The sequence below is a fragment of the Crinia signifera genome, chromosome 2 (genome assembly GCF_055691185.1).
Source record: "Crinia signifera chromosome 2, ASM5569118v1, whole genome shotgun sequence".
Lineage (NCBI taxonomy): Eukaryota > Metazoa > Chordata > Amphibia > Anura > Myobatrachidae > Crinia > Crinia signifera.
In genome coordinates, this window is record NC_139218.1 from 254,675,416 (window position 1) to 254,696,841 (window position 21,426).

Genomic DNA, 21,426 nt, shown 5'->3' on the forward strand with positions numbered 1-21,426 from the left:
AATTTATTTTATTCATTTTAATTTTATTTACATTTAATTTAAATTTTTTATTTTAATTTCATGTTTTTGTTTTGTTTTTGTTATTATTTTTTCACTCTCACTATACAATTATATTCCCCTTTTCTAACCCTTTCACCTCCTGTCTAACCTTTCTAAGCCCTTAAACCCAGGTCTTCTCCTTATAATGGGAGACCTGGGTTTAGTGTGAAAGACGCTGAATCAGGCTGTAACCGGAGAAGATAATAGTAGGTGTGTGGGACCAAATGTGATAGATAGTCATGGTTGAGTGTGATATTTTAACTTGTGCAAGATGTGTGCTTTTGGGTTCCACAATGATCATTATTATTTGTATCCTTACATTTTGAAGCACCACAATGCTCTGCAGTATCCAAGAATGGGAAAAAACAGGACTTGCATAAAGAATGAATCTTGGTGTATGGTTGAAGTGGACAATAGGTGAAAGGAAATTCATCTAGGAGGCAGTTACCGGAAATTAAAGAAGAGTTTTTGTTTGTGTTTTTATTTTATACAAAATGCACTACTGTATTCCAGTAGTGAAACGTACATGCAGTCAATGTGTTGGTGTTGACGCACACCATTGTCATGACAGTACAACAGACCAAGTATATCATGCTGCACTTTGTAACATTGAGTGGACAAGTTGCAACCAATCAGCATTGAGGTTACTTTTATCAAGTCCATTTTAGTTAAGTGTAAGTAGTAGCTGATTGGTTACTGTGGATGACTTCTTCACTGGCTCACTTCTCCACTTTTTTAACTTCTTCATGCATCTCCATTATTTTCTGTTGACTGCATGCACATTTCAGTATTTGAATACAGTATTGCATTATGTATAAAAGACCCTGAGTGCCGTCTCTTGTATATTTTCTGGATATGGGCAGCATTCACTGACCTGTGACTGGACACCATTGTGGAAAAAAAGGAGTATGTATAATATGGTATGCAAAGTCCTGATTTACATGGTAACACTACTGGTCACTTTAAATTCTGATAGTGTTTCAAGGTTTTTGATTATCTATTTAATATTGTTAACTTGTCCAAGCAAGAAACAGTTCTGCTTTGGACATGGTAGTCATCTTTGCTCATAAAAATGCTATTATGTGCATTCTTATCATTTCTTGTACTGTCTAATGTGATTTTTATTAGATAACTGGGAACAAAATGACTTCATTAAACCTGGCAACAATATTTGGGCCTAATTTATTGCACAAGCAGAAATCATCTGACAAAGAGTTTACAGTTCAAAGTACTGCCAGAGCTGAGGAAAGTACCACCATTATCTCTGTGGTGCAGAAAATGATCGAAAATTATGAAAACCTCTTCATGGTAAGTAAATATGTAGATACATGTTCAGAATGTTTTCTTTTCCTTCAATGCAGAAGTTATACAAAGATCCAAAAGTTATAATGTAAAAAGTTGTAGAGACATTTATTTATGTGAGGGGAAAAAAAAGATACAGTATGGCTGGGTTCAAAAATGGGTTTTCTTCAGCTGGCTTCAATATATACTGTAGGTATCTTCGCCATGGTCAGTCCTTAAACAACAGCATTTGAGGTATTATTATTAGCATTGAGTTTCTCCTTTATCTGTACAGTGTGACACTGCTACATTTACTGTAAATGACCATTACTGCCCAGGTTTTATTGTCTGTAGTGACATTTTATATACATATTCCAAGCCATATTAACCAATCCTGGAATTTGTGCTGGACTTCTATTATTTCTTTTCTGACAGCACCTTATACATTACTGACAGAACAAAGTTGAATCCTGCTTTCGTTACTTTTCTTCTGATGTTTGTAACCGGGAAATAATAACAATGGAAAAACATTACACAACTTTGTTTGATGTGCAGCCAATTACTTTACTGCTTCTCATCATAAATCGGGTATTACAAATAGAGATACAGGGATAAAATGCTATATTTTTATAGGATATTAGCTCATTATTTTTATAATTATATATTTTGGTTGAGGGGGGGTGGGGGGTGGGACTACATAACAGTAATGTCAGTGCTGCCAGCTGATATATGAACAGAGCAACACTTGAATTCCTCCGTTATGTACCATCTAGTGGCCGCTGGCCTGCAAAACACTTGAATTCCCTCATAGAAGTGATGAGCAGTGTTAGCCTTTTATTATTATATAGGATAAAATGGTAAGCCACTATATTACCACATATTTCCATGGTGGCTGTGTGCCATGGTAATTCTGTATCTTTACTTGTACAGACATACAGCCAGATTCTCTAAGCTTCAAAAGTGATAAAATGGAGAGTGATAAACAGCCAGCCAATCAGCTCCTGCCTGACATTTTTCAAACACAGTCTGTGACATGGCAGCTAGGAGCTGATTGGCTGACTGTTAATCACTCTCCATTTTATCACTTTTGAAGCTTAGAGAATCTGGCCCATATTCTGAAGACAACCTTTTGTTACACAGATTGAACAGTTTCCACTCTTGCCTTTAACACCAGATAAGCATAACACGCTGGACATTTTTGTCATCAATAGCAGCCACATACCACCATAGGGAATAAAATCATAATGCAAATATTGCACCTTGCTTTAATCCTTAATAATGTAAATCGCACAATCGTTGCTTCATAATATAAAGAACATGACGATTCTTCTTGACATTCTTTAAAACTAAATAACACACTTTATTCCTGACACATTTGTCATATATATTCCTGGATCTAAACATTATCATATAACATATCTATTCATTACTCTACAAATTAGTAAATTAGAACAATGTTCTCTCATAAAGGGCGGGATGCTATATAGCAGAAATGCGGTAAAAACCCCGTTTTCGGGGTTTCTACCGCATTTCTATATGCTATATGGCGCCTCCGCAGTGTCAGCGCTGCGGAGGGAATCGCCAGCTAAAGCTGGCGAATCCCTGCAGAAGCCTATGGGCTTCTTACCGCAGCGCTGTTTGAGGGATCCGTCACGGATCCCTCCCAGCGTGCCCTGCGGCCGGCGCCGGGGTCTGCGCATGCGCAGATGGACTCCCGGGTCACAGACCCGGAAGTCCAGCGCCGGCACCGCATCGCAAGGGACAGCTCTTACCGCAAGAGCTGTCCCTTGCATGAATAACGGCATATGTTATAGCATATGCCGTTATTAAAAATGCGATGTCCGGCGAAGGGGGGCCGCGGATGTTATAACATCCCGCCCAAAAGATCAGGTGCCATAAGTTGCAATTTCTTTCTCTAAGAATATAGCAGTAAATACATTTTGGTGGATTTGGTAAGGACAGGACTTGACTGAACCTTTTACAAAGTTAGGCAGCAAGCATTTGATGGGTGCATTTGGTGTACAAAGGGCCTCCTAATTGGCTGCTATGGGAAACATCACCACTTTTAATTTGTATAGGCATTAGTAATGTCTGTAAAGCCTAGCCCTGCCTCTTCTGCTGCATTATTAGGATTTAGATTAACCATCCAGCTACATTGGGACAGATGTATGAAGCAGTGATAAGGGAGAAGTGAGCCAGAGGAGGTGTGACCCATGGCAACCAATCAGCACTGAAGTAAAATGTATATTTTGCATAATACAAAATTATACAAAGCAGCTGATTGGATGCCAACGGCCACTTCTTCTCTGGCTCACTTCTCCCTTATCAATGCTTCATACATCTACCCCATTATGTGACACATCCACTACACAGATCACAGCACTCTTACTGAGACCGTTAACTCCTCCATCACCTTGTACATCTGCATTCTAAAGGTTCCTAAGTTACCTACCTCCTTCATCCTGCTTAAGAGGATCACTGTCCTACACACTTCCATGGACATTGATGTCATCTACCAACTGCATTTAACAATATGTTTTATATTGCACCTACCAGATTCGAATTAGGGCCTAATGGCCATCATACATCAGCAATTAATTGTGACAACCCTCAGATCTGGAGATGATTGTCACAATTAATATTTAATGTGTGGGCTCCCCCTTTTGGCAATCCCAATCAACAATTAATAGGGATCGCCAATCGATTGCTGAATCAGATTTTTAACCATGTTTAATAATCTGGTATTATCTGCGGGGTTTTTTTATATGTGTTGGCATTCCCAATTCGTAGTCTTCTATTTGAATTATGATAAGGAGTAACAGCTGAAATGACAATCGATTGAGGTGATGTATAGGCACTTTCCAGATATGAAGATGCAATCTTTAGATGGGAAAAATCTGCCGATCACTGAAATAAATCTGTAATGTGTGGGCAAGTCAAATAGATTTGTAGAAACCATTTATCTGGCCAAAAAATTACTGGATCTGGAAACCATTAATTGTGATTGCTGATGTATGCGGCCCATTACATTTTGTGCAACTAGGTCAGATGGCATGATGTCTCATTTGGATTTTCACAGTGAACATTTTCTATTAACAGCATAGGTGTTGATTGGCTGCACACTAGAAATAAAGGGGCAAAGGGACGCTGGCATCCCAGGATGAATTACTCTGCCTTCTAAACATTTGAATGAATTGCTACACAAAGCTTGCCTCATGCCTCCGGATGTTATTTATTTTTGCACATGAGTACACCCACAAGAAATATTTTTGTAATAATGAGCTTAACTTTATATTTTTATGACTAAAAAATTGGCTCATCATGGACTTTTTTGTTTATAGATATATATATTTTGTGGTCATTTTAGGTCCCTGCTGATTTACAGAATGAAGTTCTCATTAGTCTTTTAGAGACTGACCCTGATGTAGTGGACTATTTACTAAGAAGAAAAGCTTCCCAATCCTCGTGAGTAAATCTGTTTGTAGTTGACGTTTCAAAATGTGCTGGGAATGTTTCTATTTTCAGTGAAAATGTTTATCAGGTTCCAGTTGTTGCTCCCCAGTGTTTTTGGTTAGCACTAATGAAGCCATAGACATAGGAGATCATTGTAGATAATCAGTCATTTGTATGAATACGCACTGTGCTCTATATACTTAGCACTCCATTTCCTGTTTTAAAAAAATATTTATTTGAACATTTTTGTAGTGTGTATGTATAGTCAGCACAGCAAGTCAAAACTATCCTGAAAAGAATACATTTAGAAGATTCCACCTGTATCATAAACTTTAAAAGTGAAAACATTGTGCGGTATTCCGTGCCGCCGGGAGCGGGTTTATTCGGAGAGGATGGCCTTTTTTAGCCTAGGATCGCCGAAAACAACTGCTCACCTTATTCTGTGTTCCGAGGAAATCCTCGCCATCAGAGGACATCGAGGATTCCCCATCACACGAGATTTGCCACATATGCAGCGAGGTTTTTGTTTACCTTGATAAAGGTACCTTTTCACCCCAAAACGTCGGTTCATCCACTTTTATAAACCTTTTTAAAAATCCTGAAGCGTGCCGCTGCCTGTCTGTCTCTCTCTCACAAACACACACACGTATTTCTGTTATAAGAGTTTCCGAATGTATGAGATATGATAATGTAGCCAGGATATGGTACAGAGTTGAATCCCTTTTTTTTCCCCTTCCTGAATCTCCAAATTGGAGCAGTTGATTGTAAATGATTGCTAAATTTCGTATATCTGCTTAAAGCAATAGTGTTATCAGTAGAGACAGGATTATATGCATTTGCATATTTGCAAATGCATTTGCATATTTTGCCCATTCTCACTGGTTATTGCATATTTTACCTAAAATCTAGTGATGGTGCATGTTTTAGGCCCTGCCCCCTTTCCACCCGCGAGTCACAGCACTGCTTTTCCCTGCTGCTGCTGGCCAGGTAGTGGTAGAGTGTGCAGGCTGGGGCAATATCTGCGCACTGTGGGGAACCTTGGATGTACGCTATGTCTGACACTGCTCTAGGCTGCCAATCCATGTTGATAAAAGTCAGTCTGGGCGGATGCCAATACGAAGCTCCTGAACTTTGGCCTGCCCCTGGCCTGGGACTTTACACCAAGAGACAGATTTCTGCAGCAGAGGAGACCGGCGGAAGGGTTGTGACATCACGCGGTGTGGAGGAAATGCAGTGTCACAGTCAGTAATGCGGCGCAGGGAGGAAGCCTTCCACTGCGCCAACCTCACACGCTAGGCTGACATTTGATCCATCGGTGCTGGAGATGAGGGTCCATGCAGTTGATGCAAGAAGAGGTTTGGATGCTGCAGTCTGCTGTAGCAGCCAGGAAGAAAAATAATCCTATGTACAGCACTAGACATCTGCAGATGCTGTGGGCCTATTTTTGAGGTTTATTTACAACTGATTGTATGCTGATTTTTAAATAAATAAGTTAAAAATGACTTTTTATTATTTAATGTAGCATATTTTAACACTTTTCATGCATATTTTAAGTATTTTTCATGCATATTTGCATGCATATTTCAAGCTTTTTATGTTGCATATAATCCTGTCTCTAGTTATCAGTATGCAGAATCATGTTCCTCAGGTATTCCAGGAAAGAAATGTAAAGTTACATTAGATAATATTTTTAACCAAGTGCATCATGACGTCATAGAATATGATTTTCCCTTCCTTCCTGACACCCATCTGTCCAGAGAGTTCATTCACATGTCACTATAATGTAATGTTTAATGATGATCTTCACTGTCATAGGCATCCTTTCTATTGTTCTTCAGTGAATCCCAGTTCTGTTATCCATTACTTGCAGACATATTGCTTACTCCGGTCAAACTATTGTCAAAAGCTTCAGTAGGCATAAAGGCCACAACACAGTGCACCCAAGCCATAAATTGTATACAAATGCAAGTTACAGTAGCCTTCATGATTGCACTCCCTGAAATACAACGTGTACAATAGCGGTGTGGGCCATACACACTTACTGATATGTACCATAGCAACAGGTTGCTTTAATGTAATCATAAAATGAGTCATAACACCCACACGCCTTCAATGTCACAAAGGATAAATAACCTATTCAGTAGATTATAATGAACTACAGTATAACCAACGTTAAAACTGTACAGAACGTATCACAGTATGTGGCATAAAATAATAGGCTTCATAATGTTTATACCTTGTTTTTAAAATCACAGCTGACATGCCGTTTTAGAGCTTTGGAAAGGGAAAAAAATCTTTCTGGAAACAAAGTTAAATAGTTAATTTAAACATGTTTGTAATGTCATTTTGTTACATTTAATTCAATTAAATACAGCTATTGTCTAGCGTTAGCTAATGCTATCTTACCAATGTAATGTGGTTTTCCAATGATTGCTAGCATTGGCCTTATTCTGTTGCTTGTTTGACTATGTACAGTGGCAGGAATGACTCATATCTTATAAGGCTAATGGGGCTACACACGTAGCGATCCCCAGGCATTTTCTATATGATCTAACTAGGAAGGGGGGGGGGGATGCTCTAAAGCGAAAAAATCTGCCCACTGGGTCAGCGCTGCAGAGGCTTTTGCTGGTGATATCCTGTAGAAGCCTATAAACTTCTCTCCACAGTGCTGTGTAAGGGATCCGTCACGAACCCCTCCCAGCATGCCCCGCGGCTGGCGCCGGCGTCTCAGGCCTGGAAGTCCAGGTACGGCGCCTCATTGCAATCGTCGAATTTTGACACAGTCGACATGGACAATGAAGCGTAGCACCGCGTCCCCTCGAATGGCTCGCTGCGCTCGCTATGCTGCGGGCACGGTGCCTCTCTACGCTCGGCACACTATTTTATTCTCCCACCACTCCTTGAAATACCACCTGTTGGCACATGTCGACTCAAACAAAAAGTGACAAACCCCATGTCGACCTTTTGACTGTCGACCTTCCCCGTGTCAACCTAATGCTCGTGTCGACCTAATGACCCCATCGACCTAACCCATGTCGACCTTCAGTGATATCGACCTTCATGCATGTCAAACTAGTGGTGTGGACCTAATGCTTGAAGACCTAGTGACCGTATCCCAAATAAATACAATATGTAATACAGTATATGTATATATAGAATATACTCAGATCTATAGTCAGATCTGCAGCACCCTCAAATGGAGCGGTCTGAGATGGTGACAATTCCAAATACTAAAGAAGGGAAAAAAAGGACAAAAGAGTTGCACTGACCTGTGTCTTCAAAATAATTAAACAAAGTATATTACAGGTGAAATTAGAATATTGTGCAAAAGTTTGTTTATTTCAGTAATTCAACTTTGAAGGTGAAACTAATACCCCTTTCACACCAGAAATGCAGAGACAAACCTGGGAATTTAATTCCAGGGACAAGCAGGGGTATTCCTGGGTTGGGACCCATTCACACATGCTTTTGAAGCAGGGACAAACCGGGTCGGCACCTTTCACACTGAACCCAGGATGACCCTGCATTTCTATGAGAATAGCATTGAAAATGGCCTTTTTTAGGCTCACATTAGATTATTGATTATTAATAATTAAGACACAAAACATTTGTAGTGTTTCAGCCTTTGTTTACTTGTATAAAACAAATTAAAAGGCAAATGAAAGCATCTTCCCCTCTAATGATTAATAGCTCTCTATCCTCCTCATTTGTCCAAGACATGGCACAGTTTGCAGGCTTTCAGGGGTTAAAATTAACTTCTGGGTTCTGTGGTGCCACAGAACATGCACACTGTCTCCCTGCACGCTGTATGCTGTCTCTGGGCGTGTCTGTGAGTGTCCACCACAACAGGAAGTTGCCCTGCTAGCAAATCAGCACTAGCAGAGGCAACACGGGAAGCAGGGACATGTCCCTGCACCTTTCACACCAGCCAGTAACCCTGGAAGGACCCGGGAGCAACCCTGCTACTTAGCAGGGTTGAATTGCCGGCAAATTAACCCGGGAATTTGTCCCTGGAACCTTTCACACCAGAGCTAGTCCCAGGTTGTTCCCGGACCCAACCCGGGAATTTAGGCTGGTGTGAAAGGGGTATAATGCTGCTTTCACACCGCAAAACCTGCTTTGACCCGGTTTTTTAAATGTTTCTAAAAACGGTTCAGAGCAAGTTAAACCCCTTTCAATTTGCATGTTGTAAACGGTGTATTATGGGTTTATTACCGTTTTTGGACCTTTCACATTCAACCCATTTTCACCAATAAGCAGTGGGCAGTGACTGCATGCAGGGATCCAGCCTAGCACCTTCTATCCCATGCTGCGGGCAGACACACGCAGTTGGCAATCCTTATGCACCCTGGCAGGAGGATGGTCTCTGCCCCCCCCCCCCCACCACCCCGGTATCTGGCCAGCGGGGTCCATGCATTGCTGGGGAGGCAGCGGGGTCTGTTTGGCAATTGGGCAGTGTGCGGCGAGGACCCTGCGGCAGATGGGAACTAGTGGCGCTACTAGTTCTCATCCACCGCAGGGACCCCGTCACACACTACCCATTCGCCGAACAGACCCTGCTGCCTCCACAGCAATGCATAGACCCTGCTGCACGTATCCTAGCACAGGGAAGTACCAGGGGAGTATAAATAATAAGGTACGCTGCTAACTGGGGCTGGTTAAGGGATAGTCAGTCCCTAAAAACTAGGTATGACAGTTTCTTTCAGATAAAAATAATTATTTTAATAAAATAAGATGCAAAACATACATCTAAAATTTGGACACATATAATAAATTAATTAATGAGTTGTTTTTAAAAAAATGTGTAAGTCCCCTAAGAAACTATTAGACTCCTATATCCAATATAAATGTACACTGGGAGGGATGTCTCTATTATATAGCAGCAATATATTACCAGATGGCCGATATCCGGATGAATGATGCAGTAGCAGCAGATGAGGTCCGGTAAACCTGGGTGGAAATGGAATGATTGCTGCTGGTCCAATCCTCTGTAGAAATGAAATGGTGGATGACCAGGTAGATCTATTGGATCCCCTAACCAGTGAAATAATGGAAGTTTTGTAAACCTCAGGAGATAGGTGGTGTCAAGGGTATAATAATTCCAGGAAGGCTCTATGCATTTCTCTGGGAAAGAACCCCCAGCTTCATCGGGAGCAAAGTAAAAAGTGTGTCCACTAGTGTCCACATTTATACCCCTATACCTCAATTAGGAATAGGATGCAGCTGCTACAGAGAGAAAGCATCAAATAAAAATACAAGATTCTTTAATACATTAAAAAGTAATTCATACAGTATGTCACATACAGATGGAGCGGGACTTATCTTTCCAGGGGATGGCGATGGCGACCCCAGCCGCCATCCCCTGCCCCGCGCCATCTGTATGCCGGAAGGGGACGCGCGCGCACGAGGTGCGCGCGCGTCCCCTTCCGACAGTGCTGCCGGCGGTCGCCCGGTGTCTACACCGGGTCCCCGCACCCCCTCGCACCCCCCTGAAGCGGGAGGCGGACAGGATTGCGTCCGCCTCGCCACCCGGATACTGAGACGCGCGTGCGTGAGGGACGCACGCGCGTCTCAGTCAGATGGAGCGCCGTGTTGCTGGCGATTCGCCAGCAACAATAAGACCCGCTACATCTGTAGGTCTGTATAATGATAAACAACTTTGAAATAAATAGAAAAAGGTGTGTGTATGTATGTATGTATGTGTGTGTGTGTGTGTGTGTGTGTGTGTGTGTGTATATATATATATATATATATATATATATATATATATATATATATATGTGTGTGTGTATCATTGTGAGAGACTAATTGGAATGTAATAGGTGATTTTGGGTCATGTGACCAGAGTCTGTAACACGTGACCCGGAAATAGAGCGGATATTTAATCTTATAATGAAAAATAGGAGAAGAGAAAGAGTTTTAAGTCATTTCATTCAGGTGCCTCGTATTAGTAGATGCCCATGGCCAGGGTGGGCAGAGATATTAGATGCTCCGATCACCCGGCTTCCGTGGCTATCAGAACCATTCAGTTCCGGGTGTGTGACGCGGCTATAGAGCGTTACCGCCAATTATTTAGTTCAGGTCACATGATTAAAGCATGTGACCCGGAACTGAGGATTCAGTTCACAATAACCATAGGGATATATATAAACATTCACAGATAGAATCTATTAGAATAATAATACATAGCAGCTTTCTTTTCTAATATCAGGGGAGGGAAGGGGGGACCGGTGTGGGATCCAAAATACCGGTTCAGACCCATTCACACTGCAAAAATATTGATCTGAACCGTGTAGGATACTTCTTTTTAACCGTTTTGAATTACCGGTTTTCTTGAACCGGTAATTTAAAACTGGTACTTCCACACTGCAACTATAACCGTTTTGAAATGGTTGAAAATCAGCAAATTACCTGGCAATAGCTGCAGTGTGAAAGGGGTATAAAAGAGGGAACAAATCAGAAGAGCTGAAGGCCGCTATTGAAGCATCCTGGTCTTCCATAACACCTCAGCAGTGCCACATGCAAAAGGGGCCCAAACCAAGTACTGGTTAAATATACATGATAATATTTTTCATTGGCAGATATTTCTGTATTTAATTTTTTTTTGTTATTAATTTCATGTAATAATCTAGTTTTCTGAGATTTTGGATTTGGGGTTTTCAGCTGTAAGCCATAATCATCAAAATGATAACAAATAAAGGCTTGAAATATCTCACTTTGCATGTAATGAGTCTATATGATATATTAATTTCACTTTTTGAGTTGAGTTACTGCAATAAATGAACTTTTGTACGTTATTCAATTTTTTCGCATTTCACCTGTATATACTTGAGCCTAAGCATTTATTTTAAATGTAATACATTCAGTATCCTGGCAGTCAAGATGCTGGCATTTGCTATATCATCGCTGGCATCTCGACTACCACTGGGAGACCAGCGATGGAATCCCGGCACCAAAATCCTGACTGCCGGCATCGATATTCTGACCGCTATCTATTCGTAGTTATCCCTTTTAAACACATACTTTTAAAACATAAAAATTGTAATCTGGCCAGTCATGCATGTACACCACTGTCCTGATTTGACACTCAGAGGGTCATTCAGACCTGGTCCCTAGGCTGCGTATATTCGCTGCCCTGCGAGCAGGTAAAGCGCCCTCCCCTCCCCCTGAATCCCCATGCTTCTATGCCAGTGGATGTGTATGCTTCCAAATGCGGCTGCACAGAGGAAAAATAATCTGATGGTCACTCACCATGGAATGATTTTTCAGATGAACACTTTCAGGCGAATTGGGGGTGAGCGCTGACGTCATCTGCTCTCCCCGATCAGGTAGGGGCACTCCTGAGTTCTGACATGCCCTCCCAGCATTTCTATGGGCGTGCCCATCATTTTTGTGTGCACACCCATGAAACGCTGGGAGGGCCCATCGGAGCGCCCCCTGCCTGTCGCTCAGGCACTGAGCATTCGAATGAAAAATTTGCTGAAGGTGCTCGCTGCGGGGGTTTGCACTTGCACTTGCACGTGCGCAGACCTCCACCATCGGGGATGGGGTTGAATTGGAACCTGTGCGAACAGGCCTGAATTGGCCCCTTAATGATTTAGTTCTCTTTGGGACACTGTAGTAGAACCTGGGTGCAAGTTGAATTGCAACCAGCGGTAAAGTACAGCACTCGCCATGTCCTGGCTTCAGGTGCTTGACGCTGGGTGTACTGTTGGAGCAAATGCTCAGATGAGTATGGGGAACAATCATTTATACCAAGGCCATACTATTGATTAAATGTATAAGTTCGAGTTGAATTGATTTATGTAGTGCGAGGTATCGTTAACTTACAGTATTTATTGAACTAGCTTCATATAGAAAAACAACATTGCAAAAAATATAGCAACTAGTATAGTAAACAGACAAAAGCCCCGTTTTATATATCAGTATTGAGACTGACCATGTTCTTATTCATTTAGAAAGTCCTTACCTTAATTGTGCTGCAATTTGCATCATTGCAGCCACACCATTGCAGCACATGGCTTTGGCTGCTGTGTGCGGTGTCCCTGTGAATGACATCTAGGCAGACTGGAGGAGTCTTTCATATTGTCAAAAGATCCATTCCTGTTTCTTTTGGAGTTTCATATATAGGTCCACACTGCAGTGCCTGTTGAGAACAATGAAGCACTAGTTAACATTTTACAGTAAATTTTAGTGAACTCTCCTGCATTAGGCTAGTATTACACAGCTTTCTGGAATACATCAAATTTTAAAAAGCATGATTTTATGAGAAGGGGGTTTCATACCTCCCAACTGTCCCGCTAATCGCGGGAAGGTTTTGTCTGCTTTTTTACAGCAGATTAGATGAGATTTACTATAGTGTTTTTCCTACTACCTTTCGTTTTGCTTATTATTAAAAAGTAAAGTGGGATGACTAGGAAAGCGGATCCCTAAACCATCAAAATTCAAATGGCTTCTGGGGAACAGCAAATATAAAATTGTCAAGACATATTGGCTCAAATAAATTGATATCACAATTTTCCCTAGTGCACCTAATCTACACAAGCACATTGGTGTATTATTCTGGGACAGTAGTAGTACGGATGGTGTAATGGTTAGCATTACAGCTTCACAGCACTGAGGTCATGGGTTCCATTCCCACTCATGGGTTCCATTCATGGCCCTAATTGTGGAGTTTGTATATTCTCCCCGTGCTTGCGTGGGTTTTCTCCGGGTACTCCAGTTTCCTCCCACATTCCAAAAATATACTGGTAGGTTAATTGGCTCCTAACAAAATTAACCCTAGTAAGTCTGTGTGTGCATGTACATGTGGTAGGGAATATAGATTGTAACCTCCACTGGGGCAGGAACTGATGTGAATGTTCAAATATTCTCTGTAAAGCGCTGCGGAATATGTGTGCGCTATATTAAAAAAATGGTAATAAAAAAAAAAACAATAGATGTTTTCAGTGGAAGGGAGGATACGTTTTATTGGGAAGCGGTCATCTATTAGAATGAACTTAGGTCTACAGTCATTAGGTCGACCCCACTAGGTCGACTGGCAGGAAGGTCGACCTGACTTAAGGTCGACATGGGCCAAGGTCGACATGACTTAAGGTCGAATTTGCATAAAGGTCGACATGAGGAAGGTCGACTGGTCATAAGGTCGACATGGGGTTTTTCACTGTTTTTTGAGCCGACATGTGCCGACAGGCGGTATTTCATGCCCTACCATCCAGTAGGGCGTGGAGGAGGTTATTAAAGCTGTGGCGAGCGAAGCGAGCCACCGTGCCTGAAGCATAGCGAGCGAAGCGAGCGATGCGAGGGTCCGATTCTCATTGCCAACTGTGTCCATGTCGACTGTGTCGACATTCGGATAAAAAAACAGTGAAAAACCCATGTCGACCTTATGACCAGTCGACCTTCCTCATGTCGACCTTTATGCAAATTCGACCTTAAGTCATGTCGACCTTGGCCCATGTCGACCTTAAATCAGGTCGACCTTCCTGCCAGTCGACCTAGTGGGGTCGACCTAATGACTGTAGACCTAAGTTCATACTGATAGATGTACCGATTCCGTTTTATTGTAGTTATTGTAGACCAATGAAGATTTAATTTTGTGCTGCTAGTTTGTGGAAATTAGTGCTATTAAAGATGGCACAATGTTGGGGCCATTCAATGTGGTACTGTGCAGACATTTTCATTACATAAAATTATTTAACGGTTGCTTTTGTGGATCAGGTCTCCTCCTATAGGGCCAATGTCAAGCCTTTGAATTGAATTTGCTGAAGAAGCCTTTAGCACAAAGAAATGTCCCCTCACTCCCATGATGTACTGATGCATATTTGCCAACACTGGGTAGGAAGCCTCTGGGAAATCCATGTACATAAACATAGAATTTGACGGCAGATAAGAACCACTTGGCCCATTTAGTCTGCCCCTTTTTTAAACATGTTACCTCAAACCATATTTGATCCTTATTTTTTTGTAAGGATATCAATATGCCTATCCCAAGCATGTTTAAATTGTTCTATTGTATTTGCCTCTACCACCTCTGATGGGAGGCTATTCCACTTATCCACTACTCTTTCTGTGAAGTAATTTTCCCTCAAATTTCCCCTGAATCTTCCTCCCTCTAGTGTCAGTGCATGTCCTCGTGTTCTATTGCTCCTCTTCCTGTGAAGAATGTCTCCCAACTGTACCTTGTTAAAACCCTTCATATATTTGAAAGTTTCTTTCCTGTCCCACCTTTCCCTTCTCTACTCTAAACTATACATATTAAGATCTTTTGGTCTTTCCTGGTACGTTTTGTGACGTAGGCCATGCACTATTTTAGTTGCCCTTCTTTGTACTCTCTAATGTATTTATATCCCTCTGGAGATATGGCCTCCAGAACTGAACACAGTAGTCTAGATGAGGTCGTACCAATGACCTATACAGTGGCCTTATTACTTCTTTCTGCTGCTGAGACCTCTCCCTATGCAACCAAGCATCTGACTTGCCTTTTTCATTGCTTTGTCCCCTGAAATAGTGACACCTAGATCACTCTCTTCTTCAATAGTTTCCATTATAGTGCCATTTATACTATATTTAGTCTTTGGATTTTTGAGACCCAAGTGCATGATTTTCCATTTTTTGGCATTAAACTGTAGTTGCCATGCTCTTGACCATTCCTCTAATCTACCTAGATCATCAATCATTTGTGTCTACCATGTTGCATACCTTTTTGTCATCTGCAAAAAGGCACATTTTACCCTCAATTCCATTTGCAATATCCCCAATAAAGATATTAAAAAGCACTGGTTCAAGTACAGATCCCAGGGGTACTTCACTTGTAAAGTTTCCTTTGACTGTACTCCGTTTACTACAACTCTCTGTTTTCTGTCCTGCAACCAAAATCTTATCCATTCAACCATCTTAGAATCCAATCCCAAGCTTTCAAGTTTATTTAACAGTCTGCGATGTGGGACAGTGTCAAAAGCCTTACTAAAGTCTAGATTAGCTACATCTACAGCCCCACCTTGATCTATTACTTTAGTCACCCTGTCAAAAAAGTCAATAAGATTTGTTTGACATGATCTTCCCCCAGTAAACCCATGCTGTTTCAGATCCTGTAAATTGCAGGTTTTGAGATATTCTACAACTCTTTGTTTTAAGATTGTTTCCATCAATTTCCCTACTACTAAGAAGGGCAAGATTGTAAGATCCTCCGAGCAGGGCCCTCTTCCCTCCTGTTGTCAAAGCCCTCTTCTCTTCACATTTCACTCACAGGACTAGAGAGTAGCTGCCAGGAGGAAGAGACAGGAGCGTTAACATGAGGTGGGAGAATGTGAGCTTAGAAAGTGCAGTACTGGTTCTATTATGTCTGTGTATATATTTATTATATGTTTAACCTTTTCTTGACCACTTATCTTATTTAAATGTATGTAACAGCCTATAGTAAAGGTGCCCATATCACAACGATAAGCAATGTGCAATGAACGCAATGTGCGCTCCCGCAGGCAAAGCGCAGTACAAAAAGTATGTGCTGCACGCTGTTATCACAACGTGTATGGTCACATTTAGACTATCTGTACTGTTAAATACTATATTCCATATTGTATCCCATGTATAAAAAATACAAATTTTCAGGGCTGCTACCACTCCCCCTGACTACCGTATTTCCTCCAATGCGCTGCCACCATTGCAACACATGGCTTTGGCTGCTTTGTGCAGTGGTGCTTGGCAAATTAATAGCAAATCATGTCATCCCAGAAGAGATTGGACAACGATGATTCAAGCTGTAATGTTGTGTAAACATTGTGAGACTTCGTTTTCGATTCAATTTGGCCTATTCAATTTCTCTACTGCTTTTCGATTTGACATTATATTTATACTACAGTATGTAGTCTTGCTAAAGTTTATGTTTCTATTTGATTTACACTACACTGGAGCTCACATCAGGATGGAATCCGTATCGAATGTGGTAAAAAACATGCACTCTATTTGAACTATATAGTCAAAATCGAAGGGAAAATCTTCGATTTTGACTATTATTATTAACAATTTCTTATATAGCGCATACATATTCTGCAGCGCTTTACAGAGAATATTGGTACAGTCACATCAGTCCCTGCCCCAGTGGAGCTTACAATCTATGTTCCCTACCACATGTACATGCACACAGACATTCTAGGGTTCATTTTTTGTTGGGAGAAAATTAGCCTATTAGTATATTTTTGGATTGTGGGAGGAAACGGGAGTACCCGGAGTAAACCTATGCAAGCATGGGGAGAATATAGAAACTCCGCACAGTTAGAGCCATGGTGGGGATCGGTTGTGCTGTGAGGCAGTAATGCTAAACATTACACAGTCAGTTCAAATCAATTCGACATCGAATGGACATTGAATGTTTTCTTGCCGCATTCGATGCAGATTCACTATCGATGAATGCTCACGTGCACACACACCTGCACACCAGAATATTTACATAATTAAGGATGAAAGAACCCCAAATTTAACAAATTGACAGTGGGGGTGCTGTTCCCAACAATCAAAATGAGACAAAAAAGAGGAGAGGGCTGTTATGTGGAATACACTAATAATTTTTTTGTTTAAACTTTTATTAATGGTATGACTAGCTTTTGCAATATGTTTAAGTATAAATTAGTTTTTGTTTACAATACCACATTTATATATACATAATGCTAAGAATTTTTGGGGCCTTTTCCTGGCTTGAATATATTGCAAGTTAAAAGTTTTATAAGGACACTTTTCTTTTTTTGCATGTAATGCATTACACTTCTGCTCAGGAATTTGTGAAACAACACGTACAGTAATTGGTGGATTGCGTAGGCAGGCAGCTACTCAGTTTTTCAATATGATCCCCACGGGACGATCTACAGAAGTTCACAGGATGTCAACATATTTTTTTTTTCCAATTATTGTAAATGATACTTGATTATATTTTGCTGAAGTCAAATTTCTAATATAACACTGAACAGTTCTTGTCTGGCCCCTAGTGGTTATTTCTAGTCAGGAAACTAAACCAGTTAACAAACACAGAAGATGTTTGCATGCGAGTGCTACTTGTGAGTTGTGAGTGGCCTTTTAAATGTCTTTGTTTTTTTACTGTATGTCAACCTAATTACAGATCAAAGCTGTCTCTTAGAGCACATGCACACGTGTGTGTGTTCTAAGAGACAGCATGTGCTCATTTTTGGTTTACAAATGTATGTTGAACATATGGATTATCCATGGGTCCTCAAACTGCGGCCCTCCAGATGTTGTGAAACTACAAATCCCAGCATGCCTTGCCACAGTTTTAACACTCCCTTATAGCAAAACTGTGGCAAGGCATGCTGGGATTTGTAGTTTCACAACATCTGGAGGGCCGCAGTTTGAGGACCCATGGATTATACAGTAAATGTGTTCAGATAAGAAAACTATTTTTTATTATATGAACTTGAATTTTACTGTAGAAATGCACTTTTCATGGAAAGCGTGCACATTTACTTGTTAGAAAAAAATGGTTTAATGCAATAGTAAACTTAATTATGTGTTTATATCTTTTTCACAATAGGAGCCCTGATTTACTGAGATCTGAAGGCTCCTTTTCTCTTGGAGGTCGACACTCATCTACAGACTCAAATAAAGCTTCCAGTGGTGACGTGTCTCCATATGACAATAATTCTCCAATACTGTCTGAACGATCTGCAATTTCAAGACAAGAAAATAATTCTGAGAAGCTCTTTAAGGCTGCAGAACATCAGACTTTGGTTAGCCATTTACTGTCCAAGACAAAGGAAAATGCAGCGCCACAATGGTGTTTGAAAGGTGTGGTTATCTTCTGATTTTTTGGGGGGTTGTGAGAAACGTTTACACAATTAAGGCAGGCATTTGTTGAGCGTTTTGACATATTTTTGTTCATGTTAATAACCGACGCACATCATAATCAACTTTTACATGTAAAGAGACCTCCAATGCTCTTGTTGTATCTTCACTTTCCATGTTCTCTGATCTTTGTGGTCAGTTCAATTAGGGACGAATTGCTGTTGCTGCAATGTGGAAATACTGGTACATACAGTCTTCCCTCTACACCAAGTCCTTTACTCGCTCCCTTTTCTCTATCCCAATCTAAACTCCTTCCACTCAACTAAGCCCTCACCAAGCCATTCCCCAACATTTCTGACCTCCTCTACGCCCGCATTCCCGGTCACCTTGATCAGCATGTTTCTCCTCTCTTTTGATCACCTCTTTCTCTTCAATATTTTGTGAATGTTTCTTTCCATCACTGGAACTCTCCAGTTAAGCTATCCGCAATCCGGAACTTCAAATTAACTCTCAAATTTCAGTTCTTTATTCCAGATCTCACCCTAACCCACCCCTCAATACTCCTACCTCACGGTCTCTGTGATCTGTTATACCTCTGTCTGCCTTTCCATTCCATCTAGACTGAAAGCTCTCCTATGACTCGTATGCGCAAAACTTAAGGCTCAACCGGAGAACCAAAAATAAATCTGCAAGTTCAGTGCTACCCTTTTCTGATGTAATTATATATATATATATTTTTTTTTTTTTTTTTTTTTGCAGAAGCTCCACAAGAAAACTTGGATATTTGGGGGACATGGCACACAACACTAAAATCAGCATCAAAAGATCAAGATATATCAGGTAATGTACTCCTATCCATAAGGGTCCTATTTATTACTGTAAACAAGGAGAATCTGGTATTGTGCCTGTGCCGCATTCCCGAGGATACATCAATAGCACATGTGCGAATCACTGGATATCTTCAGTGTACATGAAGTAATCAATCTTGTGAAACACTTTGCGCTTGTGGGTTTTAGGAGAATTTCAAAATATGGACTTATAGGGGTAGATTTATCAAGCCGGGTGAAGTGAAAAAAGTGTCTGATTTTTATCACTGCCAATCAGCTCCTGCCTGTCATTTTTCAAACCAAGCTTGTAACTTCACAGTTAGGAGCTGATTGGCCGGTGATAAAAACTAGACACTTTATCACTTCACCGAGCTTGATAAATCTACGCCACAGTGACTGAACAAGCTACATTACCCAGGTGACGAAGCAATGACTCTTTATGTTTAGTCACAAAGAGAGGTTAAGTGCCATGAAGCAGGGTCCGTAGGCGAGGAAATGGTTAAAATGTGAGATGCTGATAACCTCTGGATGTCAGTAGTTCTTAATGAATGTATAAGATTTTCTAATAAGTATTGTGATGGAATCTTGACCTTTACACCAAATTCTGTTAATACTTTTAGCAGGTTTTTAAATGACAAAAAGACACAACAATTGTTTACAATGTGCATACAGGGTGCGCTGAGTTACCTCTTCAGCTGTGATACATTAGGGCATGGGTCCTCAAACTGCGGCCCTCCAGATGTTATGAAACTACAAATCCCAGCATGCCTTGCCACAGTTTTGCTATAAGGGAATGTTAAATCTGTGGCAAGGCATGCTGGGATTTGTAGTTTCACAACATCTGGAGGGCCGCAGTTTGAGGACCCATGCATTAGGGTCATCATTGATGTCCAATTAGAGAAGGGATATTTCAAACTGTGGTTAATCGCAATGTTAAAAAAAAAAAAATTAAACTACAAGAATCCGGACATAAAAGGGTTAACACTCTTACAATAAAAGCTTTATATACACTATATTCACTTCGGATAATATTCTGAAACTACTCTATATCCTTTATAAAGTAATGTAATGTAATATGTATTTTTTATACTGATGGTGTTTTAGACAATGAGCCTGGTATGCATGTGGAATAAGATCACCCAGCATGATTACAGCTCTATTTAAACTACCTTTAGCTAATACACCTCTCCAAATGTCACACAGATGTGTGAATGTTATTAGGTATTGTTACTGTATTTTAGCTTCAGCGGTCCTGTCACATTATACTGTGATGAAAAATGACATTATCCAGGAATCAATATCTTTTACAAAAGATTCCTATTTTGATAAAGACAAATGAAGCTACCTTATCTAAACATCTTTAAAGCTATTGTTTTATAATGCCATGTAGGTTTTCCATACATTGGAGCTTATGCACATAGTGATTATAGTATGCTATAGCCAATGTGTAATGGCTGATTTTATTTAGCAATAATTTGGGACGTTGATATTCAACATTCCACGCATTACGTATATTACGTCCATTGTTTGCTCATCGTTTTATAGTCTAATTAAAAATAAAATATTTTTATGGGGAATTCAGAATACTTCACATATTTCTTTGTGCATACTTTTCTGGAACATTATCTGTCCAGCTTTATTATGTCTGCTCTAAGGTCACATGTAAGTTTATACTTGCTGGCCTTGAATATGATACCTATGCTTTCTATATAATTTGGATCAATAGCCATACAATCATAAGGTGTTCCTGCATTACTAATCCAAACTACATCAAAGGATGCAGTATTGGATCATCTCCTACACTAGCCATCATTATGTGACCCATGGAGTCATGTAAGCCAGCCACTGCAAGTCCTACATTGAGGCTAGGAAATCTGTCTTCTGGTGGAGATCAAAGGCCTCATTCATCCCTCCCCTCCAATGGAGACGAGACGCCTCTGTTTGGAGAAATGGAAGCCATTGCCACCCCCTCCTTGATCTCAATTAATATCAGGCTTTCAACTAATGACAAGTGCAACCAACATCGCAGACCCCT

At 40.7% G+C, this 21,426-nt stretch overlaps 1 protein-coding gene across 3 annotated transcripts in view; it reads left to right on the forward strand.

Moving 5' to 3' along the window:
• The window catches only part of ARHGAP6 (Rho GTPase activating protein 6), a 566,036-nt gene that overhangs the window by 537,274 nt on the left and 7,336 nt on the right, over positions 1-21,426 (forward strand). For all 3 annotated transcript variants that reach the window (XM_083174326.1, XM_083174328.1, XM_083174329.1), the window contains exons 9-12: positions 1,168-1,347; positions 4,688-4,785; positions 18,314-18,567; positions 19,324-19,404. In XM_083174326.1, the coding sequence (XP_083030452.1) occupies positions 1,168-1,347; positions 4,688-4,785; positions 18,314-18,567; positions 19,324-19,404 (613 nt within the window). The remainder of the gene's footprint in view (positions 1-1,167; positions 1,348-4,687; positions 4,786-18,313; positions 18,568-19,323; positions 19,405-21,426) is intronic.